The sequence below is a fragment of the Rattus rattus genome, chromosome 8, assembly GCF_011064425.1.
Source record: "Rattus rattus isolate New Zealand chromosome 8, Rrattus_CSIRO_v1, whole genome shotgun sequence".
Taxonomy (NCBI): Eukaryota; Metazoa; Chordata; class Mammalia; order Rodentia; family Muridae; genus Rattus; species Rattus rattus.
The window spans coordinates 51,808,452-51,833,414 of record NC_046161.1 but is presented as its reverse complement, the minus strand read 5'-3'; the positions used below and the strand labels follow the sequence as shown (position 1 = coordinate 51,833,414).

Below are 24,963 nucleotides of genomic sequence, written 5' to 3'. Positions count from 1 at the left end.
AATACATTTTTAATGGGGCAGAGAAAACTAGAAGGTCACTGGGGAAACATCCTTTCTCTGAGCTGTCAGGTATCACCCCACAGCCATCCTGTTGCCACTGTCCTTAGTCCTGACCTCCATCCACTGAGCAGCCTTACTCCGTCATTTCTCCCCTGCCTCTGCTTTAGCCCTTTCTCCAACAGGGAATGCTCAAGATAGAGACAGAATGGCATGCAGCCTCCTCTGTCCCAGGATCCTCTCCTTCCTTTCCTAGCACCCTGGCCAAGAGCAAGCAACCATTCCCTGGTCGTATCCTAGCAGCACCATTGTCCTGCACACACCCTTCTATCACCAAATCCTATGGTGTTCCTCATTGGTCAGTTTCACACCTCAGATGGGCCACCCTGGAAGACAGGGAAGCCCGGTAAGTGCCTCCCAAAGGTAAGAGGTTGGAGGTATGGGAGGGGAGGGGCTGCAGTCTCACGTTTTGCCTTGTGGTTGCAAGTTCACAATCCCCACCCCTGCCCCTCTCTAGCCGAGGTCCTCTGAGCCCGCCTGGCAGCAGGATCACCAGGGAAAGCTGGGACAGTGATGTTCACACATGCAGGAGGCACTGAGTGATGAGCAGGAGACCCACTCAGTACCACAGGCATAGAAGACAGGGAACAGACACAGGTAAATAAATAGCTTGTTTATTAGTAATATGTTACATTATTAAAGTGCATTGAGAAGAGATAAGGGACGGAAGCTGGAAGGCCCCCGGCCCCAGGCCCTGCCCCAGACATGGCTGGAGAAGGGTCAGCTCTCTGCGGAAATCTATGGACTGGGGGCAGGGAGGCCCACTTGGAAAGCTCTGCCCGGGCCATCTCCACGGGGATTTTCACAGTTTAGCCTAAGTTAGGACATGTCCTGAGCTGAAGGTGGGAGGTTAGGAGCATGGAAGCACAGCCCCTGGGGAAGGGGGCTGAAGGGAAGGGAGGAGACACCCCCTGCCCCCCAACCCACAATGCCAAGGGCAGAGTCCTAGAACCTCCCACTGTGGACCCGGCTCCTCCTTCAAAATGACCACGGCAAATCTACCTAGGGCTCAGTTTTCTTCTTCGCTCTCCCCTGTCTCCCTCACCCACCCCTCCCGTAACCACCCCACGCTGGAGGCTCATGCCCTCAGACTGGGCTCCCAGGGCAGAGCCAGCTCATGCCACTCTCTCTAAACCCATGCCTGTCCCTGGACTCTGATCCTATCCCAGGGAGCCCCAGCCTGGGATCAGCCCCCAACCCCCTTCCCAGACCCTCCCTCTACCCGCCCCACCCCAACCCCAGCATGTAGTTTTGGTATTTTCATACAGATGCAGTCAGAATAGCTATACATGAAATAAACCTAACATAAAAATAGAGCTTTTCCCATCCTTCTGTCCGGAAAGCAAACATCCTCCAATAAACATGCAAGGCGCTGTCCGGTGGGACCCAGGCTGGGAGGGAGGTACGGAGGAGCAGCCTGGGTCTGCAGGGACACTGGCCACCCAGCAGTGGGGCAGGGAAGGGAGTAGCTGGGTACAGAGGATCCCAAAGAACTCAGCCCCAAGGTCCAGAGATGGGGTCCCAGCTCCCCTTCCCAAAGCCCACTGCCAGGCCGATGGGCTAAGTGTATCACTGCATGAAGTCAAGTGTGAGGAGATTTCGAAAAATATTCCCGAGAAGATAAAGTCTTGAGTCGCTGATGGCCCAGCTTCACAGTCGGTGCCTTCTGTTTTAAGTCCCTCACTGTCCCTACCCCACCTGGGCCCCAGCAGCCGCCTGCGGCTGGACTTCTCCAGGCCCTTTGTCCCCCACTGGATTACTCAGTACCCCTGGAAGATCTGTGGGCAGGGAGCTCCCGGGCCGGCCGGCTGAGTGTGACATTTTTCTAGTACTCCTGGGCTACCGAAGCCTGGGGTACACCCAGCTCCTAGAAGCCCTAGTGAACCAGCAGACCTAGTACGAGTGTGGGCAGGACCCCCAGCCAGAAGGAGGCGGCCAGGGCCCGGGCATGGCCCAAGAGCTGTTCGGCCAGCGCTCTGTCCTCCGGCAGCAGCTCCCAGTGTTGAGCCTCACGGAGGTAGGAACCCTCTTGGGCCTCGCAGCGGTAGTGGCCGTACTGACGGGCGGTGAGGTTCTCTATGAATAGAATGCAGCTGGGGCTTTGGTGGCCTGGCTCACAGCTCTGCTCCACATTCTCCTCGTGGCGCCATAAGTAGGTGGCGTGGCGGGACTCCATGGGGCAGGTCAGGTAGTATCGAGAGTTCCGGGCCAGGGAAACCTTCTGCAATGGAGCCTCATCTGAGAGAGTAGGAGGAAACAGGTATGAGGTGGGGTCAAGGACACTGGAGAGCCTCTGGGTTCTGCAGATGTGGCTTCTAAAGCAAGGCTTAAAGGGACATGGTGGACACGGGGTGCGGATCCTGACTTTTGTTTTTTCTTGTATTCTCCCATATCCCCAGTCCTCTCTCATGAGCACCCTAGACCGTGGGAGTTCCCTCAGCGGGACATGGTCCAGGGGTCAGGCTCATGCCTTCTGCAGATCAAGGTAACTGAGGCAGAGCTGTGCTCCTTCATCAGCCTGGGGCCAAGGTGAGGGATAGAGGATGAGATACCTGGGTTGGGGTTGGGACACTCTCTGTGTGGCTCAGCTGGATTGATGGACTGCAGCACTGACCTAGAATCAGGAGGCACAAACATCAGCAGCTGAGAGGATGCAACGAAGCACCCCACCTCTCCTCATATGACCCCAGGATGATCCTCCTGCACCCCATCCTGAGGTCGGCCTTCCCTTGGGCAAAGGGAGTTATCCAATGTACCGTTGGGAGCTGTAGATAGACACGCAGCGGTCCTGGTCCTGGTCCCAGCCACAGTAGGGGTCTCGGGACATGAGGCAGCCATGGCAGCCCCCACTGTAGACCCCACACATGTCCAGGGGAACCTGGCTCACTTCCCACTGGGAGGTCACATACAGCTTCCGCTGGAAAGAGAGCAAGACGGAGTCAGGCCAGAGCCCTCCACTGAATTCTCAACCCTTGAAGAAGGGACTCTGCCACCCCGGAGGTCCTTGAAAGGGCACACAAACTGCAAACGCAGTAGCCCTCTCCTCTGCCAGCTGTCTGGGTGGTCCCAAGGTTACAGAGTAGGGTGGGATAGCTCACCCGGTCAGCATCCAGTGATATGGCCTGGATGGCAGCTGCACGGTGAAAGGGCTGGATCTCCATGATGTTGAAGACAAAGCTGTGTTCCTGGTCCCCTGATTCCACCACCTTGTGAATGGTGCCCCTGTCTGTGGGTAGTGAGCAGAGGAGAGAGTCAAAAGACAGAAGCCCACCTCAGTCAACAGTGTTCTTCAAGGCTGGGCTGCCAGGAAAAAATACCAGGCAGGGAGGGTTTGGGAGTCATGGCTCAGACGAGTGTCACAGGACTGGGGTAGGATGGGGTGAGGACAGCTGACTGAGAAGGAACAGAGAGCCCGAGGGCAGCCTGGACGTTTCCAAGGCTGATCTCCAAAAGCCATCCCCTCAATGAGTGCCCCCAATATGCCAAAGGCTTTCTGGAGGCTGCAAAATTAAAAAGCAAGCTAGGATCATCGCCCTGCATGACCTTGGTTACCCCTTTCCTCCCCTGCCCTCTGAGGTAGGCGTTATCTCCCTTACTGTGCAGATAAGGGAGGTGTGGAAAAGCTATGCAATTTGCTCAAGGTCACACAGACCGTGCAAGACAGGGAACAAATTGGAACCCAGACTGGTCCGAACCCCACCTCTTTTCTTACAAGTGTCCTAGGTACCTGGGGGATATATTGTCTTTGTTTATTTTAGGACTAATTTTAGGTTTTCACAAAAGTTGCAGCGACAGTATAGTCTCGGTCTAGCCTGCTCCCAGTTTCCCCAGCTGAAAATCTTACATAACCAGAATAAATCATCACAACTATGCAGTTGACGCCAGTGTGTTCCTATTCACTCAGCTACAGACTTCATTTGGGTTTCTTGGGTTTTTCCACTGAGTCCTTCTTTTGTTCCCGGAGTCAATCCAGGATTCCACGTTGCACTTGGTCTTTAGGGATATTTTAATTTCTGCAAACTCTTAGATCTGAAAAGAACCTTGGATTCCATACGAGGGCTCCCAAGGTCACGTAACTAGACTGTCTGCTAGAGCAGCTCTCTCTCCATTGGCACCTGTTGGGGACTAATGGGTATCCTGACCCTGGTTCTCCTAATCCCACCTCAACTGCTGTCCCAGTTTCTAGAATAGCCTTTTCCTTCTCTCCTTCCACCCCCATTTCCCAGGGCATCATCTGCCCCAAAAAAGCAGTCAGATGATGCCTACCTGAGATGGTTCCTCCAGGCTCAGTATTCCAACCTACAGGCTTTGAGATGTGGCCAAAGACTACTTGGACCTGACAAACCCCCAACACGGCCTCTGACCTTATCTAAGACAGACATAGAGTAGATACAAACAGGCCAACAGACCCCATTCCCCATCGCAAGAGCCTCCATTCTCTGTTGAGAACCTAGAGAATTCTTTATTTTTATCTGGCCCCATTATTTCTAAATGCTGCAGGCTCTAAACTGGTCTCTCCCTTGGGCCACAGGGAAGATAAGAGACTCCCTCCATAATCCCTGAGTGTGTGTGTAGCCCAGACATGTAGGAAGGGAATAGCAGTGCTCTTGGCCAGCCTTCCCTGTCCTGCACTGTGTGACCTCCCTTCCCTCGTCCTCAAAGACCTGTGGGAAAATCCTCTCTTTGAGATTTCCAGGATCCAAACAATGACCCCAGGTCTCTCACTTCAAACCAGGCCAACATGGCCAAGGAAGCCCCAAAGTGGAGCAGCAACAGGAAGCTACTGGAGGGGGTCTGAACAATAGAGGGATGGAGCCTGGGCCCTGATGAATGGTCCTAGTGGTATAGGGTCCTTTCTGGTTTCCCGGAGGGTCTCTGGCCAGGCCCACAATGGCCTCCCAAGTGATTTGCAGGATACCACCCTACTTTGAATGAGGAAGTAAGACACAAACTAAGCTCAGGGTGTACCAAGGCTTTCTAGAGCATCTCCAGGGCATTCATTCAGCCTCCTCCAGGGAAGGCCCTCCCCAGGAGAGGAGAGAGGGTCTCAGGCCTCTGGGAGGCTTTGCCATCTGAAACTCCTTTACGAGGCATCAAATTCTTTGTGTCCTACCAACTTTTCAAATTCTACTTCTCACCTGCATAACCCTAAAGACTAATGGAAGGCCCACGGTTCTTATTCCGAATGGCAGAGGCTCCCAGGAGGCCCAGTGCTCAAGCCCCCGGCTTTCCATGTCTTTGTCTGCACCTTCTCCAGTGGGTGAGACAGCTGGACCAAAGTGGCGCCTGGCTTTGCTCATCCACTGCACTTCTACCTCAAGTTCTAGTGCACGCTCTTCTGTCAACGCAGTATGATTTCTTTTCTCTCCCCTGCCTCATGTCCTCTAGGAAGCCCTCCTTCTCCGCCTGAGCTTCCTCAGCTGTACACATTAACCCCTGACAGCTCTGTCCACTCAATTCTCCATCTACACCTAACAGCCCAAGCAAATGTGACCTACAGGGTCCTTTGTGCCTTTCATGTCTTTTGTTTTGCTTTGTCTCACCATGTAGCCTTGGTTGGTCTAGAACTCACTCTGTAGACCAAGCTGACTGTGAAACTCACAAAAGAGATCCGCCTGCCTCTGCCTCTTGAGTAGTGAGCGGGTGCCACTACACCCGGTTCAAATCCGGTTTTTACAAAGTAAAAAATAAGTGGGGGAGGGGAATTCTGGGATAGTCCATCACCTGTGGTTAGGTAAAGTACATGGAAGGTCTCCCCATTGCTGGCTTGCATGCGGTGGACAACCACTTTCTGGTAATGGTACTTAGAGTGGAACAATGGTGTCTTCAGTGGCCCCATGGGTTCCACTCTCTGGGCCACCTCCGGGTGACTGTCGGCTACCTGGAAGGTTTCCGTGGGTATGGGCTGCTTTTTTGGGAGGCACTGGGGAAGAGAATAGAAGTCGGTCAGGTGACTTGGAGGTGAGACCAGGAAGGACTGGGGTCTGGGCCGTGCTTGGTCAACAGCTCACCATGCCAGGTCGAGGGTTGGGAAGGCCCATGTGGTAGCCTTTGAGTGAGGAGGTACGGAAGACTCTGTCAATGTCACCAAGCGAATACACACAGACAGCTGAGTAGTTCCTGCAGGGATATGCAAACCACCTCAGTAAGGTGCCCAATGCACCCACCTGCACTGACCCAGGTCAGCCCTATGCCAGACAGGGCACAACCCTAGCCCTCTGCCTGCTAGGACTATTACTGGAGCAGACACCAGTGCCTAGCATATCAAACAAGGCTTTAACGGGAGGAACTGAAAAAGGGAGGGAAGGAAGAGGGGAGCTCAACTACAAAGTTCTCCCCACTGCAATCTAAAACCACAACCTTGGGTTCTGTTACAGCATCACTGAGTTCACAGGCCACCTGTTCTGCCCTACTGAGAAAGAAAAAGGAACTTCATCACAGCCTGAGTCATTCTCTGACCCCTCCAGTCACAGGCTGCAGGCTGCTAAAGCCTCAGGAGCCCAGACCTTCCGGTCCTGCCCAATGTGCGGCTCCATGCACCTAAGAGCCAGAGCGGGGTCTTTCTTCATCCCCAACACTTGTCTGCTTTGTTTTCAATCAATGAAAATGATTAAAGAGTGTGAATTATCAGGCGGTGTTTGAGCAGCTGTGATCACACCCAACACCCCAGCCTTTCCCAGGCCTAGTATCAGCTTTGGGCACACATATGGCAGAACACACGGGCAGGAATGTGCACATGACCCATGGCCACACACCATGTGTACAGAGGCAAAAATAACAGCAGTACACATCATACTGCCGGCCACCATGACCACACACACCAGAAACAACGCAAGCCTTGCACCTAGACGCTACTGCCTCTAACTCCTCCTCACCAGGGGTTGGAGAAAACGCCATAGACCCTGGTATCCCTCCACTGGCCACTGGGGTCGGGGAGTAGGAAGACATCTTGCAGTCGATTGAAGTTCCTGTTGGTGGCTGCGTCGCTGCAAACCAGCATGGCTTTCAGGAAGGTGTTCCACTTGGAGACAGACAATGAACTCTCACCACCCTGGTCCCCCTGGAAGGATGAGGAGACAGAAGAATCCCCTCAGCATCGCTTGACACACCAGAGGCACCTGCTGCTGGGCGCCTCCTGCCAGCAACCAACGTACCCAGAGCAGGGCGGGTGGAGACCTAGGCAAGCCTTCAAGTGGGTTTCAGCTTGGTATGCCCAGGGCCCACATTGGGGCCCTGCAGAGGAACATTCTGGGTCCACCATAGCAAACAGGATCAGACACACACACATCTGCTGCTTTCACCTATGCACACTTGTACACAAACACAAAATACAGCGAATTCGCACAAACACAACACAGGTGTTTGTTAAACTTACATACATGTTTGTTCATCCAATATGCATACAAAGCTAAACCACATTTACTCACAGGCATATGATAGCCTGTGCACACACATTCCTCTCTCTCTCTCTCTCTCTCTCTCTCTCTCTCTCTCTCTCTCTCTCTCTCACACACACACACACACACACACACACACACACACACACACACTCCTATTGTATATATACAGACACACTCTCATTGACCCAGCTACCCCTCACAAACTTGGCTCACCCTGCATAACTGGGCCACTCGGGACACATTGAGAGGAGCCTCGGGGTTCTTGTCAGGGTTGTCTTCTCGGAAGAAGTAGTAGATCTTATCATCATAGGCTTGGTCCTGGTGCACAATGGTGGCCTTGATGAACTGTGGATCTGCCAGGGAGGATAAAATATGAGGCTAGAAACCTGTGTGGTGACCACTCAACCTTGCATACCTCTCCCAAATATATATGAACACGAACTGTCCTGACTTCATGTTCATATATATTTGGGAACAGCACTTGAGGCCCCATGGGGCCCTCGACTCTAAAGTAATACCCCACACCTATTATGTCCTCCTCTACAAAGATGTCATGGGCCCAGGAGCAATGACTTCATGCCTGGGGACTGTAGGAAAGTCCCTGGGGTGCCTGTGTCACTTCTGCCTAATCAACAGAGCCTTAATGAGGAAGATGGGGCCACTGCCCCACATGGGTTCATGAGAAAGACGAACTTTGGCTCTCTGGGTCTCATGCTAGGCCTCAACTTCTTTGTGTTTGCTCCCATAGTTATTCAGACCCATCTGGCCTCCACACCTTTTTCTCCACAATTCTTCCTCTCTCAGCACTGAGAATCCTCGGTGCTGACTGTTCAGATTTGGAACACTGCCTCTTAGGAAGTCCTCTGGGGCACACCAGGAGACTCTCTGCCACCCTGGGCATTCACACCCCTTGGTCCACCCTCAACCCAATCGGGATCTGACTCACTCTGCATGACAGTATCACTTGTGTACAGTTCACTCTCTCCCCGAATGCGGCGAAAGCGAGGGATCTTGCCATTGTATTCCTGCTTCCGGATTGTAGAGTACACTTCATCCCCTGGGATGGTAAGAGGACATGTGGGTAAGAGCAACATCTTCTATAAGTCCTTCCCCCAGGCTCAGGCCCTGAACAAGGGGCTGACCCTCCTACCCAGAGCCTGGTACAGCAGCACCCTCCCGGGGCCCCTGCCCAATGCTGTTCTACCTTCAAACAGAACCAGGGAGTTCTCATCCGGGCTGAAGGGGGCATAGCCTTTCATCTCACCAAGTGACATCACCACACTGTCATTCACCTGGAGGAGATCAGAGGTGCAGATGGCCACATGACCACTGGCCACTGCACCCTTTGAGGGTCAGTTTCCCAGCCAGGAGACTATTCTCCCAGAGATTCTGCTTAGGATAGTGCCGGTTTCAGAATCTCTCACCTCTGTCTGGTCATGAGGGGCTGACACCCACCCAGGAAATGGGGTCTGCTCAGACACATGGGAAGGGTTCTCACCAAATTCCAGCAGCTGGGTTTCCGGGCATTGGTGCCACAGACCAGCAGTCCATTACCCCGCCTCTCAAGAAGAGTGATGTAATTCTCGCAGTCCTGTGTAGGGAAGGAGACAATTAGGTGGGTGGGAGTCCCTGGCAGGCCTAGAAGACACTAAGACCCGAGGTCTTAGGAAAGAAGACATCTAAAAGGGCTGAGCATAGATAGCAGACACCCAGGACAGCTGACTTTATCCCTCAGTGAACAAGGCCTATGCCAGGAGCCTATGTCTCCCCCTCTGTCTAGGGCCCAAAGGCTGGCCATAAGTCTAGAGTTCACAGGGAAAAGCCATGCTTCCTCCCTTCCTTGATCCTCAGGATCTTCTCCCTCTTCCCCAAGGAGCCCACTCTTCTCCATGGTCCCTCCCCTGACTCACCTGTTTGTCCTGACAGGACCCCTTTGTGGAGCCAATGTTCACCTGGAGGAGGGGAAGAAGCATTAATCCCCCTTGCAGGGGTGAGATGCCCTGAAAGGCTGCCCACGCAGCCTCAGGGCAAGCTCTGGATGAGACTATTATCTTTTACATCTTCCGTAGATGTAATTGAGACTTGGAGAGGGTAAGCACATTTCCCAAGGTCACATAAGCTTTGTCTGATACCAGGAGCAGAGCCAAGCAATCAGGAAAGGCAGGTTATGGGTTCTGGAATCAACTCCCTAACCTAGCATTCCCCCATCAGCACTGCCTGGCTGTGTGTTTTAGCTCCCAGTTTTTCTCCCCATAGCTTGACTCCCTACTCCCATGGGGACTACCTGTAGAAGCCTCCCCAGGACCCGTGTGTGAGGTTATGGAGGTAGAAGGGCATGCGCAGAAAGATGTGCCAGCTCCTTCTTTCTCCGAAAGGGCCATCACTAGGACCAGAGGACAAGGAAGAGGAAGGAAAGGGGAGGGCAGAGGCCCAAGCTCACCGTGCGCACGGAGGCATTCTTGCCCTCGGGAAAGTTGAAGAGGTAGACCTTGCCACGTCCACCTACCCAGACAGAGAAGCTGCCCGGCTCATGGAAAAGCACAGTGTGTGGCTCAGGCTGGCCAAAGTCCACATGGTCCTGCCCTGTGCAGCATGAAGGAGAAAAACACCCTGAGCAAGAGGACCCTGGAGTTCCCACAGGCTTACTAGACCCTGCTGGCTAATTAATGCTCCAAGCTCAGGGCACTGAAGGTTCGGAGACAAGGTCTGATTTAGGTGAACCTGAGAAGAAATGAATGCCCTGGTGGACTCACAGCAATCACCCGTGCTCACCCAAAGCCACAGTCCCTCCCCCACAATGTGTGTTATCTCAAAGTGAGGGGCACTATAGGGGTCTTAGGAAAATAGTCCCTTTCCCAAACATACATCCTCCTGAGGGGCTGTGCAGGTATGGGAAGACCATTAGCTCTGTACTGGGAGGGAATCTCTATTTCCCTCCACCTCAGTCTCTCCAGAAGCAAACAGCATGCCTTCGAAGCTCCCCGGTTAGGGTTCGGATCCCTGGGCTGCCATTTTATTCACAACTGAGAAGTTGTCTCCAACCCCTCCTGGCTTACCCCGGCCCCTAATGAGCACCATTTCAGAACCGGTACAAATCTCAACATCTATTCCTTCCCACGATACAGTTGGGAAAACAGGTCAAGGAACAGACAGCCCCCAAACCCAGAAAAGCAGGCCCTAAATCAGTACCCCTGCTTCTGGCCTCAAAGCTAATTTCTAGCCTGATTTCACCTGCCCAGCTCCTACTGGAACTCAGCTCTCTGTCCCAGCAACTCTGGGACAGGGGACCTTCAAAAAGTACAGCCTTTCAGCAGAAGGGCTGACCAGGGCAGTTTTGCCCAAAAAAGAAACTGTCTGCAGCCATCACCTCCAGGGAGAAGCTGTCTCATCTCTAGTGACATTGTTGCGGTTGTCCTGGTTGCAGGACTAAATTACAGGGATGGGATGGCTCATGGCTATGCCCTCAGCAATCAACCACAGCCACTGTTCCCTCACCTCTGATTAGCCTGGGCCTCACCCCGGAACCTGGTCTGACCACTGGTATATTTTTTTGTTTGTTTGTTTTGTTTTTTGTTTTGTTTTTTTTAGCTGCAGCAAACTTTGGACATCCAAACAGGACATGACCCAGTCCAGGCAAAAACAAACCTGCCGGTTCCTCAAGGTCTGCCCCAAATCCTTCTTCCTGCCACTTAAGCCATTCCTAATGATCGTGCATCCATCAGAGGCAAGGAATGGCAGGAGTACACAGTGTGCGTGCGACTTATCCCCTTTCCCGAGCACACACTTCTGCACAGCCAAGTGATCCCAGACAGACAGCGGGAAGAGTTCAGATTCTGCATCTCTGCTGTGGCCTGGCTCACTGTGCCGAGGAGAAAACCAAGGCCCTCTGGGGGACAAGCCTGGCCCAAGGTCACATCAGCAAGCAGGGCAGATTGTTTCATCCGGACAGTATCAGTTCTCAAGAACATTCCTGGGGATGTGAGCCTAGCTGGGTACAGACTGAAGTGCTGAGTCCACTGCCTTCTGACTGACCTGGCTCTCCTGGGGCACACCACAAACAGCCTGATCCAGCATTGAGGGTGGGAACAGAGGGCCAGGAGCCCTACCTCTCACACCCTAGACCCCAAAGCTGCCTCTCATTAGATCAGCCCAAGATGTGCAGGGCAGGGGCTGAGAGCCCAGCTCTGTTCTGCTTTCTGTAGAGGTGCTCAGTGCTGGCAGAGCATGGGCGCTGTCCTCTAGCTCTCTCCCTGCTGGGATAAATCTCTAAAGCTGGGCTCAGCAGGAACAGGCCTCTTGGTTTTCCTGACTCACAGCCTAAGCAGCAACATGAGCAGTTCATAGCCCAGGTCCCAGGCAGCACGACTTCCCTCACACCTCCATACCATCCAGACTGGGAGACAAGGCAGGAGGAAAGGTCCTTATCTGCGCCTGGGGATGCTGGGCTACCGAGACCTACAGGCACAAAGTCAAGAAAAAGAAGCACTCACAGGCTGTGCTAGACACTTCCACCGGTCTCCTTAGTGCCCAAGCACATGCATCAAAGTCAACATCCTGGACCCCAAAGAAGTCTTGCCCACCTCTTCCCCATTCCTGTTCCCCATTCCCACTGCTTTTTGAAGGAGGCATTAAAGGCCCTACCTATACGGGGACTGGGCAAACTGGAGTTGACCTTTAAAAGGCCTAGCCTAAGTATTTACTTCCCAAAACACTTTCTTTTGGCTGTCTTGTGGATTCAGAGATGGGGAGGCAGATAAAAGCTAGATCAGTCAGGAATGGGGAAGGGATGTGCAAGAAGGGACAGGCAAGGCTAATGGACAAGTTAACTCAAGGGCCAAATGGTACCAGAGGGAGCCTTTGTCTGGAGGTAGCAGGGCTGTCAAAGAGCAGTCCTGAAAGAGTGTGGAGGAATCGAGGACTAAGCCTGAGGAGAATACTTGGATCGCCTCAAAAGTGTAGATAAGAGACACCACACCACAGGAAGTCCGCTAAGCAGATAGTCCTAGGAGGGAGCCAGGGATGCTCCCAGAAGGCCCTTAGAAGCACTGAAGGGCAGGGGAGGGTGGCAGCAGCTGAGTAAGGGTAAGAGATACAGCCAGGGCAGCAGCATTCTGTTGATCTGTAGGTCTCTTCCCCTCAAGCCTAGGCAAGGTCAGAGTGAGGGAAGGCACGGACTGCTGGCCCCATTTTGCAGAACAAACAGAAGCTTAGGACCAACCCTCCCATGACCCTCAGGTTTCTGCCCCTCCCGGATCTGTGCCTGGTGATGTGTTATGACCTAGGGGGAGGGGGAGGAAGGAGATGGCACCAGCTCAGCCCCAGGACAAGACCTTGGCCCATTCTCCACCCCGGCCCCAGCCGAGGCTCCCGGCACTGCCCGAGGCCCTCAAAGGGCCTGATTGTGCCCAGGAAGTGTCAGAGCAGCGGCTCTATGAATACATGAAAGAAAGCTTTGTTCAGGTCAGCAGGAGTGGGGTGGAGGGGTGGTGCTGGGGGCTCTGGGCAGGAGGGCTGCCTGGAAGTGAAGGCAGCAGCAAGCCCTTTTGGCCAGGATCACCACAGAGAAAGTTGGGCCAGAGGAAGGGATTGATTCAAGGCCCTGCCTAAACAGTGGCAGAGCAAACTGCAGTCTACCTTTCAAAGGTCCAGACTGTGTTTACTCCCCTAAACACTTGCTGTTGCTGTCTTGTTAATCCAAAGATATGAGAAAGCAGATAAAAGCTAGACTGGGCAGAAATGGGGAAGGGATATGCGAGCAGAGGGAACAGCATGAACATAGCTGAGTGTGAGGTAGCAGAGGACTTCTACCTGACAGAGAATTAATGAAAGAAGAATCCAGAAGGTTAGGCCTTAGTGATGGGGCAAGGGAGGCCCTGATAGCCCAAGGACATATTGACCATCAGTCTCGCCTACTGCTTGCTACCAAGGAGCAGGGCCAGGAGTGGGAATGTCTCCCATCATCTGGCAGTCCCTCACCTCCCGGCTCCTGGCTCCCCCTGCTTCCTTTCCATCCTGTGTGTCTAAAAGGAGCACCGTCTGGCACAGTGTCCCCACCTCACTCCCCGGCCTGACGCATTAGTGGCTGACTAAGTGGTAGCTAAAAGCTCCCAGAATAACCAGGGGTTCAGGCAGGGGAGGGGGCTAGGGGCACACAGAGAGACATGGCCTCGAGGCAGACTAGGCACAAGAATGGCCACCCGTACTCCATGTGTCAGAGCCAATCATGGCTCCTGAGCAGAGTCCCCAGGCAGTCCCATAGCTAGCTGGTCCATGGTCCCCAAGCCCCCACCTCCTCACAGTATAGGGTTCACAAGGTCTAGACCCAGTTCTAGTAGGACGTAAGTGTTAGGAAGACTATAGGAAGTGACCCCATGGAGACGCTGCACTCTGGACAGCGTGCCCACAGGGCCTTGATTCTATTGCAGAAGGAAAACAAAAAATAGGAGGCTTGATTCCTTTTGGGAGCCGTTCTCCCATCACCATCCCAGCAGTCGAGTGACTGCAGGAAGTAGGGACGCTTTCTTTGGGTTTTCTCAAAGAGGCCTGCCTAATGAAGGATCTGTCCTCCTCGCATTCACTCTGGATGCTGTGCCATCTGCTCCTGTCATTCCCCATGGCCTGGATGCTTGGAAAAAGAGGAGGGCGGGCTGGGAAGGGTAGAGTTAGGGTTACTGCCTACAATAGGAACAACAAGGGCTGGTCCTTGACCCACTGAACCCACCAGCTTTGAATGCTAACCTCCAAAAGCCCTTGGAAAGTGGGCAGAGAATGGCAAGAATGTGGGCATCCCAGGAGGAAATGCCTGAGTTAAGTCACCAAGGAGCAAGCGCCTGGCCAACCACAGACTGGGGACCCAGCCATATCCAGCAGGGACCTCCTCCCACACTTGTGTCCCATTTTGCATTTACAGGCCCACTCACGCCCTCACCCTCAGAGGAAAAAAATGAAGAGCTGCGTGGCGCTTGGGAGCTAACCTGCAGTCTCTCCACCCTTTGGAATCTTACATAGTACACATCGAGGTATCCAAACAGCCACCAAGCTGGGAGACTCAGGGGCCATCAAGGCTGCGGCATTGGCCCAAAGGCAAACACTTGTTCACCCGTCTTGCCACTGCATCCCTCCAAAGCCACCCACACTCAGGACTTCTTTGAGGGACTGTAATGAGAAAGCTGCCCAAACGCCCAGTTCTCCACATTACCCTCTCCTTCACCCTCCGCCCTTATTCACCGGAATCACCCATCCACCTCCCAGGCAGGGCCCTGATCTCCCAAGAGCCTTTAATAACTAACCAAAAGGCATGAGTAATGGAACACAGGGTGGCAAGGAGAACCCCTCCCAGAGGAGGCAGACACTCAGGGACAGATGTTTCCTAGGCTCTGCCTCTGATATAGCCGTTTCCAGATGGTACTGACCTGGTGCTAAGAGCGGCTTACAGCTACTACGAGGGTACTGGTAACACCTGTGCAGGGCAGGGTCCTAACAGCTGCCAGACAAGTGCCGTGCCAACACGGGTGGCAAGGCCCGAATGTGGTAGTATCCCTCACAGAGTAATGAGACATCTATCCTCATTATCAGCAAGCCTACACTCAATACCAAGGCCAGCCATGGGTGGGAGGAGAAGGTATCTCAGGTGTTGGTTCAGCCCTGGCTCTAAGAAACCACCCACTCTCTTTGGCATCCAGGCATCTGGTTGTTGTTTGTGAGCTGGGGCAGGGCCTTCCTGAGTTCAGTTTTCCCTTCTGTGGCTGGTGGAGATGCGGGTTACTGGTTTGTTACGGCCTGGGTTTTATGACCCACCATGATTCCAGGAACAAACACAAAGCAGTCAAGGTTAAATTCACGGGTAGTTTGGGGAAAACATGAGTGTGCATGCTAAAGACGTTAGCGACAGCTTTCTGAAAGCAGAGAGGGACTGAAAAAGCAACATCTTCATCTGCCTCCACTGGCTAGCCCAACAAAATCCACCACCCTGCAAAGAAGGCAAGACAAATGTCTGCAACCCCATTTTACAGAGTGGAAAACTAAGGCCCTTCCAAAAACACCTGAGGACTGAGACCACTTGCATCACCATGACCAGAGGGTTAGGGCTGCTAGACAAAGAAGCTGGGACAAAGTTCTGATGAGAAAGACATTTTTGGGAGAGCTGAATTGAGCAGGATGCAAGAACTCAGGTGGAAAGGGAAGGCGGTCACGGACGGAGCCCAGCTGTCGTGGGGAGGAGGTTCTGAGCTCAATCCCAGGGAGAGCGTGGAGCCCAGAGCCAATGCCGCACTCTAACTCCTAGCTGTTCTTTGGTCAAGCAGGTTCCCAAAGCCCTAAAGGTCAGCTAATGGCCACTTCAAAACAGTAACCGGGCGAAAAGTACAGTCTGCTCTTGGGCTCAGAGCCAGGGCCAGGGTGGCAAGAAGGCTGAGGATGCCTACCTCAGCCCAGTAGGGAGGGAGACAGGTGGAAGACTGGTGAAACAGAAGGTTCCTGGCCTCGGCTTTGGCCTGGACCAGCAGGGGACACAGTGTGAGGGCGGGCAGCCAGCATAGCGTTAAGGCAGGGTCTGGGGTGCCAGAATCTGCAGAACTGCATTCCAGGAGACACAAGAGCTGCTGCAGGAGGAGGAGGGGAGGGGGAGGAGGGAGGGAAGTGGAGGGAGGGAAGAGGATGGTAATGATGAGGCTAGCCCTCACAGGGATCTGCCCGGTGCTATCCCAAGTGGTTTTTAGAGCTATTAACTCAGCAAATCACTAAGCTCATATGATGTCTGGTCTCTTATTAGCTGTTTCACGGAGAAGGTGTGCGAGGCACAGAGAAGCTAAGCTATTTATCCAGAATCACACAGCTGGGCTATGAGCAGAGCCTGAACTGACCGACTGACTCTGGAACCTGAATGATCCTATTGAACTCCAGGGATGGACTCTCGGGGACCTCCAGAGCAGCCCATTCTATAGCGCTGAGGAGGCTGAAGCTGAGGGAAGCTAGAGTCTCCAGCAAAGGCTACTCGCCATCAAATGCCTGACCCCTACTTGTGACACAGTGACAAGTGTGTCTGAGTGAGCATGAGTATGCCTGCAGGTGGGGCAGAAATCTGGGGTGCAGTATGTCCCCTTCACCCTAAATGCTAGCCAGTATTACAAATAGGGAAGATAAATCTGGGATTTCTAACCTTACTAGGAAGCTATCGGGCTGGGTATGCACAGCAGCCCTTTTCTACTGTATACCCACCCAGGCTCCCAACCGTCAGCACTCACTGTGGCGTTCATCTCCACCCTGGCTCTAAGCTCAGGACCCCACCACAGCTCCTGGGCTGTCCATCCCAGCAGGGACTAGTCCCCACCCAAAGCAGGGCAGTCAGGGCTCGCCTGTCTCTGAGCATGCCTAATTTCCGTGTGCACACAGGGCCTGTGCTCACTGCCCCGTCCTTTCTCAGCCTCATGTGAATTTCACTTGTCCTTGAACATCAAGCCCAAACCCCCTGGCTCCAGGAGGTGTTCCAGGCTGCTCCAGCCCTCACTACTCTGCCCTGCACTCTCTGATTGTGTTCCGTCCACTATCTGACACGTTCTCTTCTCTCAGATCACACTGGGTCTGGTGGTGAATGTGAGGTGCTGTGAAGGAGAACCCATCATCCATTGCCAGGGCTGGACAAGATGGGAAGGTCCAGCCATGAGGAGGGGGTAGCCTCCTACCACTCTTCAGAAGAGCAGACATTTTAGAAGAGGTTCCCGGGCCACCTATGGGGCACTGTGCTTCTCATGGTGACCTTACTCGGTATGCTGAGGCACAGCCACAGCTTTACCTTGTGTCCCCAGCCCTTGTTCTTTCCTTCTCCTTCCCCTGACTGTATGACCCACACTGACCTTCTGTCAGTCTTGGCTGGGCACTCCTTGACTCCCCAGGGGACACTTTTCCATCACTAACAGCTCCCTTGGGGCAAGCACAAGGCTTCTCCTGCTTTCCCTCTCCCAGGAGCTGAATGAAGGTGCAGGCAGGGGTCAAGGGCTAGCTGCCCTCTACAATGGGGTCCCCAGGATGCTGGCCCAAAGCCCGGGTCTTGATTAGAAGCAGGGGTACAGGAGGCCCCGAAGGATCAACCTAATCCCCAGGCTGCTGCTGTGGTTAAACCCAGATTAGCCTGAGCCATGACATAGAGCAACCTGCCTGCCCCGAGACCCAGGCTCTGCTCAGCAAAGGCCAGACATGAGTTATACGGAGCAGGTCCACATCGGAGGGCCTTGGTGGGTGTGGCTAGAACGTCTCTGGGCTCAGTTAAACAGACCAAGGAGGTAACAGGTTTTAGAAGCCCTAGACTCATTAAAGCATGACAGTAGACAGGACACTGGAAAGGGGCAGAGAGCTGGGCCACCAGTAAGCTCAGGGCAGAAAACACAGCCCTGACACTAGTTTTGCCTATTTTGCCAGTGACCTTGAGTTTTGCCATCTCTGGGGCTTAGTTTCCCCATTCAGAGCTTGTGTGTTTGGCCCAGCTTCTCTCTGACACTTCTTTTCCCACACCATGAGCTCTATGCCTTCAGGCTGGGTAAGCTGAGGTCATGTCAGAAGGTTCCTCAATGGAACTGAGAAAGAATCGACAGGCAGGAGGAGGGAATTGAGGACGAAGGTAGGTAGGGTGCAAGGAGGATGCCCCGGGGAGCAGCGGGTGCTGGGAAGGACATCCCCATCCAGAGGGTAACCATCAGGCTCCGAGGAAGCAGTGCTCTGTGTGGCTGTGTGTTCTAAGTAGAATATTCAACAGAGCGTCCCAGAGGGATGGAGGGATGTTGAGGAGGTCAGAGTGTGATCTTCATATGGGACAGTGAGGCCAGAGTGAAGAGGGCTAGATGTAGGCTTGGAGACCCTTCTCGTGTGGTAGGGCAGTAACTTGGGACCTGGGCTGGCTAAGGAAGGTAGAAGCTTCTGGACTCTGTAGTCCTTTACTCTCTCCTTTTCCTCTGGTCTGCCTGGCTCACTGACAGTCAGATGCTCACACACCGGGCAGCCAGTCCACATTTCACAGCCAGGGCAGATCAAGAGCCTGTCTCTCCTGTCCCTTAAGAGGAGCAGGGCTTCTGGGGTGGCCAAAAAAAGGAACCTAAGAAGCAGAAGCCTTTTGGTTCAGAGCTTCTAGTAAGAGGCAGGGAAGTGTGGTGAGTCTCTTAAGACACAATCAGCCTGAACTGGGGTCCAACGAGGGTGTAGAAGAAGGTGGAGGCCAGGCTGCAACTTTAGCAGGCAACTCTAGGGTCACTGTTCTCACGACTGCCCCCTGCAGGCTGAGCTTCACAGACTACCTGGCCTAGTGCTCCTCAAAGTGAACAGTTTACTTCTCCGAAGCACAGAAAACATCATATTCCACCTAGAAAATTATCTACTCTCAAAGAGGACCTGGAAGGGGAAGTTGGTCAGATGAATAGTACTTGCCCTATCTGCAATACGGGGTTTAGATACAAGGGGGTTTCTTCTGCCTTACGTGCAGAGAAAGGGCATGGCAGGCCTCCTACGTGAAGAATCCTTCCCCTAGTCAGGAATTGATCGGAAGGTCCTAGTGGTCCTGAATCCCACTACAACTTCCCTCAGGGACCTAGGACAGCCTTGCCTGCCACTATCTTTCTCTAGAAGGCTGCCCATGCAGTGACAAGAGGCCCGGCTCAGATATCATCTCCAAGAAACTTGCTGAAGTCAGGTATGGTGATGCACAGGCCTTTAATCCCAGCACTAGGGAGACAGAGACAGGTAGATTTATGTGAGTTCAAGGTCACACTAGACTACATAGCAAGTTCCAGGCCAGCTGGGGCCACATGGTGGGAGAGAAGGGAGCACCTTGCTGGATCCCTGGCCAAAGCTGTCTCAACCCTGTCAGACAGGTGCTTCCTTTGTCCTTCCTCATTGGCTAGCCAGGCAGACTTCCACGGCCAGTCAGCCCCATGACTGCTCTCTGTTGCCGGTCCTGTCAGTGTACGTACAGGTTTATCTGCCCAGGCTTCCTAACTACAAGGACACTAACTCATTTAGTTTCTCTGCTGGACCCTTGAGTCCAATCTAGCACCAGTACAAAGCTGAACTCAGAAAGCGCCTGATAAATGTGTGTCCACCCTTGAGGTCGTACGCCAACAGGCCATTCCCTGCGACCCACCCTTGACTTTCAGCCTATACTAGGAAAGAGAAGAAGGAACAAGACTCAAGGATTTCCCCTGACTGCCTGGGTTTCGGCCACTTAACACCAACATCTAAACTGGCCACCCCAGCCTCAGCTTTGCCCTCCTCATCTAAGGAAAAAGGAATCTGGAGGAATTGTGGCCCAGCAGTGAATGAGTCTGTCTGTCTGTCTGTCTGTCTCTCTCTCTTTCTCTCTCATCTGAGCTGAGGAAACTGAGGCTCAGAAGAAGGCCAAGACTCACCACCAGAGTCACAGAGTAAATGAAGCCAGAACAAATAGGCCAGAGCCAGGCTCCTGACTGACTCCCCACCTATTCCTACCTGAGGTGCCTGAGTCAACTTGGATCTGTGTGGACTTAGACCTGCAGCTCTACCCCCAGTACCTACTCTCAGAATCTTCAATGTTCAGCACGGAGCCATCACAGAACTTGGCTGGGAGCTTCTGGGGACCTCACCAAGCATCTCTTGTAGCTTAGGAAACCCCCTTTCCTCGTGGGGATTGCCCCCCTCAGTTCTGTGGGGGGGGGGTTCGCCTTGAAGGTGATGAATTCATCTAAGTCCCCCAAGGGGGCAGGGATTTCCACTGGAAATGCTGATGCTTGGGGAGCCCCAGCTGTGACCTCATCTCCTGGAGGAGGTGACAACAACCCCCCTACTCTTGGGAGTGGCACCTTAATGGCTACCCAGAAGCTCCTAAGTCAACAATAACATCCTGTTGTTTAATTGGGCCAGAGGGGGAAGAACCAGCTGGGCAGTGAGAGACTGGAGACTGGAGACTGGACTGTTTCCCTTCTGTGGATAGGCTGGATCACTGTGACTTGGGGCTCAGGACCTCCATGGGCTTCTCCTATTCCAACTCTTGGGAAGAAGCACAGAGCATAACAAGTATACCAACTTCTTGCCACACTATGCCCTCACCTACCATCCACTGTTTCCCGCCCTTGCTTGAAGGAAGATCAGAGTCACATTTACATTGTTGACTGACTCACAAGTTAGTGATGCCCCATGGGGACTACCTCCAAAACTCTTCCTGCTCTGGCAACCTCTGGGAGTCAAAGACGGGTGCAGGACTCGGGGTGATACCCAGCAGTCTGTGTTGGAACACCCTTCTCTCTGGTCCAAGTTGTTCTGCACCAGGCTTGCATTCACCTGGTTGCGAAGGCAGAGTTGCAGTCTGGGACCCTCTCAAAGCCCCTCCCTTAATCTTTCCCTAAGACTTGGAGTGAGGATGGGAACCAAGCCAAGAAAATAAAGACATTTCTAAACCTGTCCTGGTCCCTATCCTGTCATGACACAAAACTAAACTCTAAATCTATGTCTTATAGGGAAATGTATGTAGGGTTGCCACCATCCATAGTCTGGTCATCCCTGAAGGTTGCTACGTCACATCCACAGGTAGACAGGGCCCTAGGCTTATTACGAAGCTTGGGAGGGTCTCTCTCTCTCTCTCTCTCTCTCTCTCTCTCTCTCTCTCTCTCTCTCTCTCCCTCTGTGCCCTGGGTTGGCCCTATCCAAACTCCCTACTAGCCGACTGCCATGTGTTACCCCATAGGAGACAGGAGGCAGCTGTCAGCCGGGCACACCATCACCAGCTGGTGGCCCTGGGGGTTTGGGGGCAGGTCAATGGCAGGGCCTGTCTGGCCAGTGGGGCACCTGGCACTTGTGAAGGAGACTGCAGACTGTCCTTGGACAAGATTGGTGAGTGTCTGGTGGATCCCAGCCAGAGGGGTTCAATAGTGCATTACCAGTGTGGTCACACAGTGAAGTGCAGGCAAGGGAAGCAGCGTGTAGGGATGGGCTGGGAGCTTGAAAAGTGGGTAAGAGGGCTGAAAGCAGCTTTAAATAGTCTCAGGGTAAGGAAGGACTAAGTGCCAGGGATGGAGAGGCATGCATTAAGTGCTAACAAGTGGGTGTGCATTAAGCATGTGGCGGGAGGTCACGGAAGGATTTGAGGGGACAAGCACAATCAAATGAAAGGAGTTTGATACAGAGGGAGATTCCTGAACACGCAGACATAACCATTTGTCTCCTCTGGCGTACTCATGCTCTGTGCTGTCCAAGACAGGGGGAGGAAGACAAGTTAAAACGCTGGCAGGGACAGAGGAAGAGAGGCTGAAGTGGGTGCGACTTTGGAGCATGCAGGTGTCCATCGTGAATGGGAGGTCCTGAGGTCCAGATACGATGTACCTATTCCACCAGGTATGGCTCTGGCAGAGTTGGAGACCAGAGTACCTCGTTTATAGCTGAAGAATCATCTAAATCCTTCTCCTCTCCCTAACCCTGGCCCAGGACAGATCTGGGGTCAGATCAGAGCCCTCTCCTGCACAGTGAGTGCCCGCACTGCCCAGTGACCTTGGGCAAGTCACATTCTCTCAGCTGCTGCGGCAGTTCGGGCCACTCATTTTATGTGGGTTCCCCCCCTCTGCTAAGAATACCTGCCCCAGATAATGCTCAGACTTCCGCAATCCCTGCAAACTGCCAAGGCATCAAAGGGACAGTAGGGACAGACAGGACCAGTACCCCAGCCCCCGGTGTGAGTCCCCCATCACCACTAGGGGAGGGGCTGCAGAGATGCCAAATTTGGGTACAGAGCTGAGTTTGCCTGGGGGTGGGGAGGCATTTGTGTGCAATGCAGGGAGGGGAGTTCAGTCCCTAGCGGCAGAAAGCCTCCAACCCCAACCTAGCCAGCCTTCTGTCCCACGATCCGTAGGTCTAAACTGAGATGCCCGAGAGAAAGACTACAGTCCCTCAGGTTCTCATATTCACTACAGTCCTAAGGCTGGCTGCACACTCCTCCCCAAATACGCCGCTTGGGGGTCCCAATGGCCTCGCCCCACCCAATGGGCACTGTCCCCCCCCCCATGCTAGTGCCGATTTCTGGTGACAACTGCCACGTGTGGGCAAGGGGGGAGCGGCCGGTCCTAGCATTACAGAGACAGCGCCCAGGTGCTCCGAGCCCCTGCACCGCACCTTGTCCCGGGTCGCCGCAGGATACCCACCCCCTTGCCTGGCCCGCGCTCCGGGCCGGGGCGGGGGCGGGGGCAGGCGGCGGGGTCTTTGTTCCCGCAGCCCGAGCGCAGCGGCGGCGGCAATGGGTCCGCGCCCCCTTCACCAGCCGAGCTTGAGCCCCGCGTGCCAGCAGAGCCCGCAGCTTCCAAGGAGGAGATCGGGGTGAGAAAGCTGGCCAGGCGAAAGAAGGGTCCTGTATAGTAGACCCCGTGGCGGAGAGCCAAAGAGCCTCAGCGAGGCAGGGGCCCGCAGCCTCCCCCCGCGCTCGGGCGCTGCGGCTCCGGCTCAGAGCTGCCGTTGGACTTGGAGCGCCACTTAGCTGGGCCCGGGCCCCAGCCACTAGCTCGCACGCTGCAGCGCTCCAGCCCGCTCCGGCGTGACAGTACGTACACTCACATACACTCACCCGGACCCACACGCTCCCTTCGGGGCCAGCCTGAGACCCGCAGAGCTGCGCACACGCACTCTCTCCGGGTGCCGCACACTCTGCACCCGCCCCGCACAGCGTCCGATCCCGCGCCCCGCCGGCCGCGCGGCGCCGCCTACCTTTCCAGACGGCGGAGATACGGGGTCCGCTCCTTGAGTGGCCTTGGGCGGAGGCGGCGGCCACCCAGAACACCAGCAGCAGCCGCAGCCGCAGCGGGAGCCCGAACCGAGCCGGCAGGCTGAGGACGCGGGCGCGCGGTGCGCTGGGGGCGGCACGTCCGGGAGGAGGAGGCGTCATCCCGCAGCCCCGGAGCGACAGCGGCAAGCAGCCGAGACTGAGCCAGCGCCCGGCCGCAGGCAGAACCTAGCGCCAGGAGGCGGAGTCAAGCGCCTGACCCCACCCCGCCCCTCCCCCCGCCCCTCGCAGCCTTTTCTAGCTTTGCCCGTGGGCCCCCTAGCTTGTGCGGTGACCTGCCAGAAGAACCTTCGCTACCCGCACGCAGGCAACTCCACCGGGAGAACCCAGCTGCAAAGAAGACAGACTTGTGATTTGTCATGAAGCACAGATCCCATTCCTCCTCTGGGCTTCAGTTCCACTTCCCTTGCCCCAGTGGAAAGAAAGGCCTAGGAGATCCGTAAGGATCTCTCAGCGCATGGATGAGTCTAACACCGGACAACCCCCTTGCTGCCAGCTAAGTGGTTTGTAGTCAGAGAACCATTCTCAGAGAATGGGCTTGCCGGAGTGGGACTCAGCTCTCTGCTGATCCTATCAGCCAGAGCAAGGTGTTTTCCTCTGTGGAGGAAAGAGAGAAGAGGTCTATGATGTGTGGGGTGCCCACAACGCCCCACTTATTGCTCTGCCTGAGAGAACACTGGGAATTTTTCATCTTGGCCTGGCTTCCTCCTCTCCCTCTCCTTTCTCCTCCCTTCCCCAGCCAGCAGCCTTCTGGGCTGCCTCCCCCCAGCCAGCTGGTGTATGCTCAGAAAATCCAAACTCATTTCCATGTGCACTGAGGGGGATATAATTAGGAAGGCCCCTTCCCCAAGAAGAAAGTGAGGGGCACAAGACTCATAGTCAGAGAGGGAAGGTCAGACCAGTTGAAGGGATCTCTTTTTCTGCCTAAGGCTCAGCTACCTACCAAGGGCAACCTGGTGACTCGGTGGTAGTTCCATCAGAGGTTCCAGGCCTCAGCCCCTCTGCAGTCACTTGAACAACCCAGGGAACTCTGTCATTGGCTTATGGTCTCAGAGCCACTCTGTCTGCTCTTTGTAAAAGGGTCTCCCGTGCCCCTTGGCACAGTCTCCCTACCTCTGCTTGTACCCCTGGGAACCATGACTGGGAAATCCATCCAGGTCAGCATGTCCTTACCTAGTGCTTACTGTATATGTATTCTAAGGTATACTGCACCAAGAAGAGACAGGGGTGAGGAAGATCGAACAGAGATAAACAAAGACTCGACCTTCAAAACCCACAGACCTAGACATACTGAGCATGCTGCAGACACAGGCAAAGACACTGGGCAGGATGCCCTGACCTCAGAGCCAGCCCTCTTCACTGCTCCACGGGCAGGAGAGTTTTGATACTGTGAATCTTAGCTCTGCCAATTGCACATTCTGTTTCTAGCTGTTTTCTCCATGCCTAAAAGCCCCTAAAGTACCCGAGCCACTAAGGTGAATTCCTCCAGATCTCCATGTGGGGAGGGGTCTAGAGACATACAGGGCTAGCTTCTTACCCTATACACGGAGTCACTAGCTTCATGATGCCTAGGGTCACAACCTCAGAGAAAAGGCCATAGATAGCCCAAGAACTCCTTCCCGGGCCTGCACTGAAACTTGTGGCCCCAAAGCTGGCAAACTGACCAGGCCAAAGTAGCTTCTGAGAATACTTGCTTTCGGGGTTGGGGATTTAGCTCGGTGGTAGAGC

The 24,963-nt window shown here is 54.2% G+C and overlaps 1 protein-coding gene across 1 annotated transcript; it reads right to left on the bottom strand.

Annotated features, from left to right (window-relative positions):
• Positions 1-655: 655 nt before the first annotated feature.
• Positions 656-23,424, bottom strand: Sema7a (semaphorin 7A (John Milton Hagen blood group)). The gene is made up of 14 exons (XM_032909522.1): positions 23,160-23,424; positions 9,898-10,040; positions 9,368-9,409; positions 8,956-9,048; positions 8,662-8,749; positions 8,404-8,514; positions 7,671-7,810; positions 6,933-7,117; positions 6,069-6,177; positions 5,782-5,980; positions 3,156-3,283; positions 2,814-2,974; positions 2,610-2,671; positions 656-2,295 (listed from the first exon to the last, which is right to left on the bottom strand). The coding sequence occupies exons 1-14, from the start codon at positions 23,335-23,337 to the stop codon at positions 1,934-1,936; spliced, it is 2,001 nt and encodes a 666-aa protein (XP_032765413.1). The 5' UTR covers positions 23,338-23,424; the 3' UTR covers positions 656-1,933.
• Positions 23,425-24,963: the final 1,539 nt, after the last annotated feature.

What these genes read in the sequence shown, in the direction of transcription:
- Sema7a (XM_032909522.1), bottom strand. Translation starts at nt 23,337, where the DNA reads ATGACGCCTCCTCCTCCCGGACGTGCCGCCCCCAGCGCACCGCGCGCC. An exon ending in GAGTGGCCCAGTTATGCAGG is followed by an intron (nt 7,118 to 7,670) that starts GTGAGCCAAGTT and finishes TCATCCTTCCAG; the next exon opens with GGGGACCAGGGTGGTGAGAG. An exon ending in GGCGTTTTCTCCAACCCCTG is followed by an intron (nt 6,178 to 6,932) that starts GTGAGGAGGAGT and finishes ATATCCCTGCAG; the next exon opens with GAACTACTCAGCTGTCTGTG.